Source organism: Somniosus microcephalus, chromosome 1 (assembly GCF_052327205.1).
Source record: "Somniosus microcephalus isolate GS21.2 chromosome 1, FLI_Smic_1.0, whole genome shotgun sequence".
Lineage (NCBI taxonomy): Eukaryota > Metazoa > Chordata > Chondrichthyes > Squaliformes > Somniosidae > Somniosus > Somniosus microcephalus.
Window position 1 is genome coordinate 122,467,963 of NC_140987.1, and position 12,410 is coordinate 122,480,372.

Here is a 12,410-nt window from a genome sequence, read left to right on the forward strand (position 1 = left end):
CCCTTGTCCAGATCATTAATATATATTGTGAATAACTGGGGTCCAAGAACCGATCCCTGCGGTACCCCACTAGTCACTGCCTGCCACTTGGAAAAAGAGCTGTTTATTCCAACTCTTTGCTTTCTGTCTGCCAACCAGTTCTCCATCCAAGTCAATACCTTGCCCCCAATCCCATGTGCCTTAATTTTACACGCTAATCTCTTATGCGGGACCTTATCGAAAGCCTTTTGAAAATCCAAATACACGACATCCACTGGTTCTCCCTTATCTATTTGACCAGTTACATCCTCAAAAAAATTCCAGTAGATTAGTCAAGCACGATTTACCTTTTGTAAAGCCATGTTGACTTTGTCCGATCCAGTCACTTTTTTCCAAGTGCTCTGCTATTACATCCTTTATAATGGACTCTAGCATTTTCCCCACTATCGATGTCAGGCTTACCGGTCTGTAATTCCCCGTTTTCTCTCTACAGGTAGACTATCCTTTATCCGAAAACCTCGGGACCAGCCGTGTTTCGGTTTTCGGAAAATTTCGGATTTTGGAAGGTATTTTATAAGACTGGGAAATTTGTCGGGGGTCGGGGGTGGGGGTCAGCGGGGTGGTCGGCGGGGGGGCGGGGGTCGGGGTCATGCGCACGACTTACGCTGAACGAAAACACTTTCGGTTTTCAGAGGATTTCGGTTTTCGGAAGTGCGGATAAAGGATACACTATCCCTTATCCGAAAGGCGGGGGTCGGGGGGGGGAGAAAAGAATATCGGACGGGCCGCTGTATTGTTTGGTTCATTCTCCCGGTATACCTCCTTCACACTGCCCGGCTCGGCCTGCAATCTCCTACCCAGGAGGGAACTCGGTGACCCTCTGCCCTGCTCAGCGTAAGTCGTGCGCCACTCTGGTCATGTCGTGCGCACGACTTACGCTGAATGAAAAAACCTTTGGTTTTTAGAGGGTTTCGGTTTTCGGAAGTTCGGATAAAGGGTAGTCTACCTGTACTACCCTTTTTGAACAGTGGGGTAACATTAGCTACCCGCCAATCCATGGGTACTGTTCCAGGGTCTATCGAATTTTGGAAGATGACCAGCAATGCATCTACTATTTCTAGGGCCACTTCCTTAAGTACCCTAGGATGTAGATTATCAGGCCCTGGGGATTTATCGGCCCTCAATCCCATCAATTTCCCTAACACCATTTCCCTACAAATACTGATTTCTATCAGTTCCACCCTTTCATTAGACACTATGTTCCCTGACATCTTTGGGAGGTTATTTGTGTCCTCCTTTGTGAAGACAGAACCAAAAATGCCACAGTTGGTCAAATGCTGCCTTGATATCAAGGGCAGTCATATTCCCCATACCTCTGGAATTCAGTTCCTTTGTCCATGTTTGGACCAAGGCTGTAATGAGGTCTGGAGCCGAGTGGCCCTGGCAACAAATTTGCACAAATAGCTTTCACTGTTGGCTGAAGGATAAATGTTAGCCAGGACACTGGAAAAACACCTCATTCCTCTTTTATGTCCACCTGAACAGGGAGATGAGGCCTTAGTTTAACATTTCATCAGAAAGATGGTACTTCTGACAATTCAGCAGTCCCTAAGTTATGTATTGAAGGGTCAACCTAGAGTATGCACTCAAAACCATTGCGGAGCTGAAATGAAAACGGGCTCAGATTTTCCCTGGTTAACCATTCTATTTCAAAATGAGGTGAGATGCTGAGGTTACTTGAGAAATCACATGCATGCAATTACATTTTGTAAATCTCTGACCATACATGGATCTTACTAACATTACAGCTATGGCGTTAATGCAAGACTAAAGAATAACGCCGAGAGAGGCAGCCTTGATGTGTTCCTTAGCCTTGGGGCCATGGGGGCTGATGTAGGACAGCCAGTGGAAATGGTGTGCTTGGAATCTGCTAATAAGAGTGCAATAGACTAGCCTGAGCTGAAATTGATGGAGGGTGACCCAGCCAGTTTAACAGAATGTAAAAGGAAGGCAGGACTTGCTCTCTCCAGCTCGTCCAGATCCGAATGGTAGTTTAGATTGACTACAGCTCTTGTATCTACACTCTCGTTCAAGGGTGCCCAAGCTTTTTTCTCTTTGTGGGTGGCTTGGGACTATGCTTGTTTAAATCCATGTTCCATCAATTTGCATACATCTCAAATTACAGATACCAAGATCTTGGATGTTGTGATTTAGATTTATTTACCATTGAGGTAACAGTGCTAAAAATAGCCTTTTCCAAACATTCAGTCCTATAACATGTAAACAGAACAAACTATTAAATAAATATAAGTGCAAATAGATGCTTCTGCTCAAGGGCTGGATTGCCAGGGCTAATGGGGAGGGGAGTGAGGGGCAATGTTCCATCTAAATTTTCTTTGTACTGTGTGGGCTACAAACTCCTCTGAGCACTACTTTTTTGTCCATGGGCAGTTTACATTACCCGGTGCTGCACACCACGACGAAGTTGTTTGCGGCCTGTTTATTTCAATGCGCGGTACATTCCAGAGCTCTTCAGTATAGCCCTGACTTGTATCCAGACTTACAGTTGTCTGTTGCTTAATTTTTCCATAATGATTGACTACCCCTCACCACTACCTGGGCAGCAAGACATGAAGGAGGTGGAGGAAGAGCAGGAACAACATCGACCACCAGTGTCCCTAGCTGTTGGAGCCCTTGGAAAGCAAGTCATCCAAGAGCGCTTTACATGAACCATCCTCTCTCCCATTTCGAATACACCCAACAGTCCCGCAATCTTTATCACCACCGACCTTGCTACCACCATCCAATTACCTTCCTTCAGTACAGCCTTATGGGTTTTTCCCTCACTTCACTACAAATATATTGCTATGCTAAAGTCCAGTTCCACAGAAGCATGCTCAACCATGTCTATTGACATTCTCCACACGTTAAATTTGGATGTGCATTGGCTCTGACAGTTAAATACTGCAAGAATGTGTGCTTTGTATTTCCCAATTGTATGTCTGATTTCAGATGCTATAGAAATGTTAATATTTATTTCTGAAGTGCACTGCACACAAGCTGATTTCTTCCCACAAATTGTTCTATTTAAGTGTTCTCTGCTGTAATTGTGATTCTCTGAAGCAAATGTAACCCCGCTATTCAAGAGAGAAGGGAGAGAGAAAACAGGGAACTACAGGCCAGTTAGCCTGATGTCAATCGTCGGGGGGAAAATGCTGCAATCCGTTATTAAGGAATTGGTTACAGGACACTTAGAAAATCATATGACTAGGCAGAGTCAGCATGGTTTTACGAAAGGGAAATCGGGTTTAACAAATAAGATTTTTTTGAGGATGTAACTAGCAGAGTAGATAAAGAGGAACCAGTGGATCTAGTATATTTGGATTTCCAAAAGGCTTTTGATAAGAGGCCACATAAAAGGTTGCTACGCAAGATAAGGACTCATGGAGTTGGGGGTAATATATTAACATGGATAGAGGATTGGGTAATGGACAGAAAACAGAGTAAGGATAAACGGCTCATAATATGGTCGAATTCTTCATTAAGATGGAGAATGAAGTAGTTGACTCGTAGACAAGGGTCCTCAATTTAAATAAAGGAAACTACGATGGTCTGAGGAGCGAGTTGGGTAGGATTGATTGGGGAATGGCACTCAAAGGGTTGACGGTGGATAGGCAATGGCAAACATTCAAAGACCGAATGGATGAGCTACAGAATTTGTTCATCCCAGTTTGGCATAAAAATAAAACAAAAAAGGTGACTCAACTGTGGCTAACAAGGGAAATTAGGGATAGCATAAGATCCAAGGAGAGGACATATAAATTGGCTAGAAAAAGCAATAATCCTGAGGATTGGGAGCAGTTTAGGAGTCAACAAAGGAGGACAAAGGGATTAATTAAGAAAGGGCAAATAGAATATGAGAGTAAGCTCGCAGGGAACATAAAAACTGACTGTAAAAACTTTTATAGATATGTGAAGAGAAAAAGATTGGTGAAGTCAAGCGTAGGTCCCTTACAGTCAGAATCAGGGGAATTTATAATGGGAAACAAGGAAATGGCAGACCAACTAAATATATACTTTGGTTCTGTCTTCACAAAGGAGGACACAAATAACCTCCCAGAGATGCCGGGGAACATAGGGTCTGATGAAAGAGAGGAACTGAAAGAAATCAGTATTTGTAGGGAAATGGTGTTAGGAAAATTGATGGGACTGAAGGCCGATAAATCCCCAGGGCCTGATGGTCTACATCCCAGGGTACTTAAGGAAGTGGCTCTAGAGATAGTAGATGCATTACTGGTCATCTTCCAGAACTCGATAGACTCTGGAACGGTACCCATGGATTGGAGGGTAGCTAATGTTACCCCACTATTCAAAAAAGGTGGTAGAGGAAAAAGCGGGGAATTATAGAACGGTAAGCCTGACATCGGTAGTGGGGAAAATGCTAGAGTCTATTATAAAAGATGTAATAGCAGAGCAGTTGGAAAGCAGTGACAGGATCGGACAAAGTCAACATGGATTTACAAAAGGTAAATCATGCTTGACTAATCTACTGGAATTTTTTGAGGATGTAACTGGTAAAATAGATAAGGGAGAACCAGTGGATGTGGTGTATTTGGACTTTCAGAAGGCTTTCGATAAGGTCCCACATAAGAGATTAGTGTGCAAAATTAAGGCACATGGGATTGGGGGCAAGGTATTGACTTGGATAGAGAACTGGTTGGTGGACAGAAAGCAAAGAGTTGGAATAAACGGGTCGTTTTCCGAGTGGCAGGCAGTGACTAGTGGGGTACCGCAAGGATCGGTCCTAGGACCCCAGCTGTTCACAATATATATTAATGATCTGGATGAGGGAATTGGATGTAATATCTCCAAATTTGCAGACGACACAAAGCTGGGTGGGAGGGTAAGCTGCGAGGAGGATGTCGGGGAAACTCCAGTACGATTTGGACAGGTTGGGTGATTGGGCAGAAGCATGGCAAATGCACTATAATGTGGATAAATGTGAGGTTATCCACTTTGGTGGCAAAAACAGGAAGGCAGATTATTATTTGGATGGCAATAGATTGGGAGAAGGGGAAGTGCAAAGAGACCTGGGTGTCCTTGTGCACCAGTCGCTGAAGGTAAGCATGCAGGTGCAGCAGGCGGTTAAGAAGGCAAATGGTATGTTGGCCATCGTAGCAAGAGGGTTCGAGTACAGGAACAAGGATGTCTTGCTACAGTTGTACAGGGCCTTGGTGAGACCGCACCTTGAGTATTGTGTGCAGTTTTGGTCACCTTACCTGAGGAAGGACGTTTTTGCCATGGAGGGAGTGCAGTGAAGATTCACCAGGCTGATACCTGGAATGGCAGGAATGACGTATGAGGAGAGATTGTGTCGATTGGGCTTATACTCACTGGAGTTTAGAAGATTGAGAGGGGATCTCATCGAAACCTATAAAATTCTGTCAGGTCTGGACAGACTAGATGCAGGAAGGATGTTCCCGATGGCCGGGGAGTCCAGAACTAGGGGTCATAGTCTAAGGATAAGGGGTAAGCCATTTAGGACTGAGATGAGGAGGAATTTCTTCACCCAGAGAGTGGTGAACCTGTGGAATTCTCTGCCACACAGGGCGGTGGAGGCCAGTTCATTAAATATATTCAAGAAAGAGTTGGATATATTTCTTGTGGCTAAAGGGATCAAGGGATATGGGGAAAAGGCAGGGACAGGGTACTGAATTTGGATGATCAGCCATGATTGCATTGAATGGCGGAGCAGGCTCGAAGGGCCGAATGGCCTACTCCTGCTCCTATCTTCTATGTTTCCGGTGGGCAGGCTGTAACTAGTGGGGTGTCGCAAGGATCAGTGCTTGGGCCACAGCTATTTACAATCTATATCAGTGACATGGCTGAGGGGACCGAGTATAATGTATCCAAGTTTGCTGACGATACAAAGCTAGGTGGGAAAGTAAGCTGTGAGGAGGACGCAAAGAGCCTGCAAAGGGATATATAGACAGGGTAAGTGAGTGGGCAATAAGGTGGCAGATGAGGAATAATGTGGGGAAATGTGAGGTTATTCACTTTGGTAGGGAGAATAGAAAAACAGAATTTTTTTAAATGGTGAGAAACTTTTAAATGTTGGTGTTCAGAAAGATTTAGGTGTCCTTGTACAGGAAACCGTTGGCATGCAGGTACAACAAGCAATTAGGAAAGCAAATGGCATGTTGGCCTTTATTGCAAGGGGGTTGGAGTGCAAGAGTAATGAAGCCTTGCTGAAATTATGCAGGGCTTTGTGAGACCACACCTGGAGTACTGTGCACAGTTTTGGTCTCCTTTTCTGAGGAAGGATGTACTTGGAGGCAGTGCAATGAAGGTTTGCTAGATTCTTTCTTCGGACAACCCTTTCATCCCATGAGGGGAGATTGAATAGATTGGGCCTGGAGTTTAGAAGAATGAGAAGTGATCTCATTGAAACATATGAGATTCTGAGGGGAATTGATCGAGCAGATGCTGAGAGGTGGTTTCCCCTGGCTGGAGAGTCTCGAACTAGGGGGCATAGTCTCCGGATAAGGGGTTGGCCATTTAAGCCTGAGATGAGGAGGAATTTCTTCACTCAGAGGGTTGTGAATCTTTGGAATTCTCTACCCCTGAGGGCTGTGGTTGCTGAATCATTGGGTATATTTAAGGTAGGTAGATAGGTTTTTGGACTCTTGGGTAACCTAGGGATATGGAGATCGGGCAGAAAAGTGGAGTTGAGGTCAAAGATCAGCCAAGATCTTATTGAATGGCAGAGCAGGCTTGAGGGGCCGTATGGCTTACTCCTGCTCCTAATTCTTATATTAAGCAGTGTTTCAGTCTTTGCATGTTAAAGCTGGGGACCATAGTGAATGACCCAAAAACTGATGTCAAATCAAACTGTTGATCCAAAAGCATTTGAGCCTTAAACGTAGGGTAAGTACTGCAGAATCATTGATACCACTGGCACAACAGTTTTTTTTTAAAAGGGCCAATCCCTTGTAAAGGGGGACTGATTTTCTGGTAATGCTTGCATATTTGGCTAAGACCCATGCCTGGACTCTCTGGCTAATGGCTTGTTCCATGGGCCAGCTCTAGCCTGCGGGCCATATGTTTGAGACCCCTGGTCTTAGAAATGTCAACTGACAGATGCTGCCTGACCTGTTGAGGATCTGCAGCAGATAATGGTTCTTATCCAATTAAAGTTTTTGCTTCTTAAATTTATTTTAGGGTCAACAGGCTGATTAAGTGATACTTGAATCTATTATCAGCCTCATCTCCAAATGTTGTGAAGGGATTAATCCCTGTAAGGCCAGCTTTATTGTAACTTTTTCTACAAGTCTAAATCAAAATTTTGTATTAAACAAGCCCCACCGGTGGTAGCAGTTTTAATTTATTGGCAGCACCCAGCTTTTTCCTGCCTTCCTGAGGATGATTCTGGTGACTGTTTGGTGTATAGGGTTGCTTCTGACATTGTCCTTGCATTGGTGGAAACTGTGTAGTATAAAGGAACGTGAGTGGCATGTAAGCTGGGTAAAGAAGTTGGGATTGTTCTTGTGAATAAGTTGTTCGAAATGCCCCAAAAAATTACTGAGATGGAAGTGAGAAAGAGGATTCAAATGTTTTAATCTAAACTAGTGGCACAAACTAATTTAATATGCAAGGTGCTGCAATTTCTTGGTATTCTTTAGGCACTTTGATATTAGTGGTGTCATTGATATCACTACTGGAAGTCCAATCAGCGCTTGTCCAATGGCAACAGGACCCAGATTTTACTGGATGTCCCAATCCGCTACTCTGTTCCCTAGTCAGCTTTGTAACCATGTTGAGCCCACTCTGTTTTCTTGTATCTCAACACTGGCATGCTGACGTGAAATTGGCTCAGGATCACATTTCCATGTAAGCCTACTTGCTGCAGATGTGCTGCATTCAAAAGATCCTGCATGTGTACAGAGCAGTGGGATTTTGTTTTACGATTTGGGTTACACTGAGGCCTGCTCCACTTCACTACAGTACGTAAATGTGGGAAAGTGAAGATGTAGATTTGGAGATCCAGACCTAGAGTCGAAATTGAGGTAAAATTGCTTTTAGCAAACAAATGGAGCAGGTTCTAATTTTGCTGTATTAATTGTACTGTGCAGTTACTGGGCACGGGGAAAATCCACTCTGTTTTGGGGATACACAAAGTAAATGCTAGGAAATGAACTTTTGTCGCTGTTCATACAGTAATAGGGTTGCATTTTGTTTGAATGTCAACTGGATTGCAAATCAAAATCAGAATGAACAGATTTTGTAAATCTGAAATAACAGAAAATGCTGGAAATACTCAGCAGGCCAGGCAGCATCTGTGGAGAGAGAAAGAGAGTTAACGTTCCAGGTCTGGGACCCTTCATCAGAACTGGAAAAAGCTGGAGATGTAACAGATATAAAGCAGGTGCCAAGACAAGGGGGGGGGCGGGGGGGTTTAGGAGGGGAGGAAGGAATTGAAAGAATATACTGTGCTTATGTAAGAGGCAGGAAAGATCAGCATAAGCACAATATGTTCTTTCAATTCCTTCCTCCCCCGCCCCCCCCCCCCCCCCCCCCCCCCCGTCTCTGCAACTGCTTAATATCTGTTATATCTCCAGCCTTTTCCAGTTCTGATGAAGGGTCCCAGACCTGAAACATTAACTCTGTTTCTCTCTCCACGGATGCTGCCTGGCCTGCTGAGTATTTCCAGCATTTTCTATTGTTATCTCAGATTTCCAGCATCTGCGGTATTTTGCTATTGTATTAGATTTTGTAAATCTATTAACTTAAGTAGCAAGCAGCATTTTCAAATTCCTAATTTTTATAAGAATGTTTTTTTTTAAGGAGGCTCTGAACAAGAACATTACCAGTAGCACAAGGATTATACAAACACTGCAAGGTAAAGACAGTCTTTGTACATAACATATAGCATTCAGAATGAGATTGTTCCTGGTTGTTTCATAATCTAAGAGGAATTTGTTAATTGACAAAAGTCCAGTCGCGTGGTTTGAAGTTGACAAATGAATACTGTCAGTTGTCAGCCATTTGGTTAGTAGTGTTAGTCAGTATTTTATGTATGCAAGAAGCTTGCATTTCAATTATATTTTTATTTAAAAAAATACAGTAACTCTTTTTGTGTAGGGTGTGCCTAAAGGGACTCCTTAAATAGCAGCAGGAGCTAATTAACTGGGTGTATTTAAAAATATGCAAACACCAGAACACACTGCTGGTGGTGTATTTTACAGTATCCTTTCTAACTGAGCAATATGCCCTAATTAATTAAAATCAACAAATAGGCAGTTGTTCCTTAACAAAAGTTTAGTAAAATTGTATTTTTTTTGGCTTTGAAAAATAATTAGGGCTCCTGATTTGTCAGCAAGTTATCGAAGAGTTTTTTTTACTCCCGTGAGCTGTTGGGCAAATTATATCCCCTTTTTAATCATTTTTTTCCTTTTATTAAAAAAGTGAATCGCATCAGAATAGATTACATATCTAAGCCATGTCTCAAATTAATACTTTTTTTAAATACTGTGATGCAGCACCATTTACAATAGAATCAAAAAGTAAATTGAAAATGTATTGTTTCCCCTTTTCATTTTTTGGTGAACTTTTTCACTTATCTTAGGCTAGAGAAGGAGTCTGTGGCTTTGTGAATTAATTTAGTAATTAACCCTTTCCTATAAGCACAGTCCTATCTAAGAATATTGCATGGCTTTAAGTCCACTTGTACTTGCTTCAGCTGACGTCCTTGACCCACCAGACATCTTGTGTCATTGTCAAAATTGAAGCAAGCTCTTCAGTATTTGGAAACATCACTTCTTGTACATGTGAGTTTTAAGATCTGGGTGGTTTTATGGACCGGAGAAGGAAAGGACACAGCTATAGAGCAAAAACATGACCTCGGCTTGCCTTGTGCCCGAGCGCCCCCTTTTTAAGTAGTTTTAACAGGCTTGTTTTCAATTGAGTGCTTCTTACCAGAGTAAAATTGAACTTTGAGTGGTTATGGACAAAGTGGTTTAACATTTTGTTAAAATCTGTGAATGCAACTATGTAATTTCATTTACGTTACTGATAAATAATCAACTGAATTGAGTGATATGTGGCTTCCTTGTTGACTGCATTTTTGATAGATGTTTTCCTCCTTTACTTCAGAGGAATTTCGCGAGTTGCAAAATGGGTATGACCATTTAAATCAAAAGTTGCAGGAGCTGCAGAAAAAATTAACCTATGACATGTAAGTATGTGAACCTTTTCAGTACTAAATACTTTACTGTACAAAAGTTCACAAAGTAAAAATGATACAGTACAGCATTGTTACACTTGTTATTGTAATGCAGCAGCAGAAATAACAACAGCTTCTATATACATAGCACCTTTTTGATGTGGGAAAAACCTCCCAAGGCACTTCACAGAAGGCATCTGGAAAATTGATGCCAAGCTTCAATAGGTTGTCGATTGTGATTTCATGATCTTACTGCTTTCCATTTGTTGTGTCAAGCAGGCTAATAGTGCACACATAACAAACACAAACTAAGAAAATTATTCCCCCAGTTTACTCTCATAAAATTATGGGGTTAATCCCAACTATACATAGTATCTTCATAGATGTATGTATTCATAGCCTTTTCATATTTTTCCACAAAGGGGCTCTCTCAAAAATCACAGTGGGGCTGAATTTGCAGTCGGAGGCTTCCTGCGGACGGATGCCTCCGACCAGCAAAAAATCTACAAACTTAACCTGATGGTCCTGGAGGTTCGGACACTTTCGCTCCTGGGCCTCTATGCGTAGGCCTGTGTAGAGGCCCACGTATCTCAGGGGCACATGCGGTTCGCATGCGTCCTTGGGATCATGTGGGCCGGCCCAACCAATCAAAGAAGGGGGATCTCCTTTCATACTTCTGGAGGTTCTGTTTGTACGGAACCTCCATAAGCATGAATGGGGATGACACTAAAAATAGATTTAACATAACCAATTAAAAACAAAACATTACATATTTAAAATTAATTAAAATACAATATAATTAAACATTTAAAACAATTTATTTTTGAGACATTTACATATTTTAAAAGGTCTAAAAATGAACATGCCTTATTGTACATGTGTTTTAGTGTTTAAATGAATGAAAACATTTTATTTTTATGTTTTTTAAAACTCTTGCGCTGGTAAAAGCAGGCCATATGCCTGCTTTTACCAGGCGTAAGTATTTCATGGGCATTTGCTCGGCAGAAGTTGGGCAAATAGTGCAACCCTCTGCCCGTGGAGGTCCTTTTCCCAGGGATGCGTGCGATCTGTCAAGAAGATTCTTGACATCACAAGTTATTTAGCGCATGCACTTCGCATGCCTAAACCCGGGATTTGTGCAGCCCCTACGGGCGCGTACGCATCCGTAGAGGCTGCAAATTATGGGCCAGTATCTTTTTGAGGTACTCTTACTGATGATCATTAATGAGAACATAACAAGAAACAGGAGCAGGAATAGGCCACTTGGCCCCTCGAACCTGCTCCACCATTCAATAAGATCATGGCTGATCTTGGGGTCAAAGCCACTTCCCCGCCCGCTCCCCATAACCCTTCACTCCCTTATCTTGCAAAAATTTGTCTATCTCCAGCTTAAATGTATTTAATGACCCAGCCTCCACAGCTCTCTGGGGCAGAGAAATCCACAGATTTACGACCCTCAGAGAAGAAATTCCTCCTCATCTCAGTTCTAAGAGGGCGACCCTTTATTTTAAAACTGTGCCCCCGAGTTCTAGATTTCCCCACGAGGGGAAACATCCTCTGCATCTACCCTGTCGTGCCCCCTCAGTATCTTATGTTTCAATAAGATCACCTCTCATTCTTCTAAATTTCAATGAGTATAGACCCAGCCTGCTCAACCTTTCCTCATAAGTCAACCCCCTCATCTCTGGAATTAACCTAGTGAATCGTCTCTGAACTGCCTCCAATGCAAGTATATCCTTCCTTAAATAAGGAGACTAAAACTGTACGCAGTACTCAAGGTGTGCGCTCACCATTACCCTGTACAGTTGTAGCAGGACTTCCCTACTTTTATACTCCAACCCCTTTGAAATAAAGGCCAACATTCCATTTGCCTTTTTGATTACTTTTTTGTGTTTCATGCACAAGGACCCCCAGGTCCCTCTGAAGTGTAGCATTTTGTAATCTCTCTCCATTTAAATAATTTGCTTTTTTATTTTTCCTGCCAAAGTGTATAACCTCGCACTTTCCCACATTATACTCCATCTGCCAAATGTTTTCCCACTCACTTAGCCTGTCTTATATCCCTTTGCAGATTCTTTGAGTCCTCGGCACAACTTGCTTTCCCACCCATCTTTGTATCATCTGCAAACTTGGCTACATTACACTTGGTCCCTTCATCCAAGTCATTAATGTAGATTGTAAATAGTTGAGGCCCCAGCACCGATCCCTG

General features: G+C 42.6%; 1 protein-coding gene across 2 annotated transcripts in view; it reads left to right on the forward strand.

Annotated features, from left to right (window-relative positions):
- The window catches only part of LOC147124338 (Golgi membrane protein 1-like), a 51,308-nt gene that overhangs the window by 13,736 nt on the left and 25,162 nt on the right, over positions 1 to 12,410 (forward strand). For both annotated transcript variants that reach the window (XM_085985225.1, XM_085985214.1), the window contains exons 2-3: positions 8,824 to 8,878; positions 10,132 to 10,213. In XM_085985225.1, the coding sequence (XP_085841351.1) occupies positions 8,824 to 8,878; positions 10,132 to 10,213 (137 nt within the window). The remainder of the gene's footprint in view (positions 1 to 8,823; positions 8,879 to 10,131; positions 10,214 to 12,410) is intronic.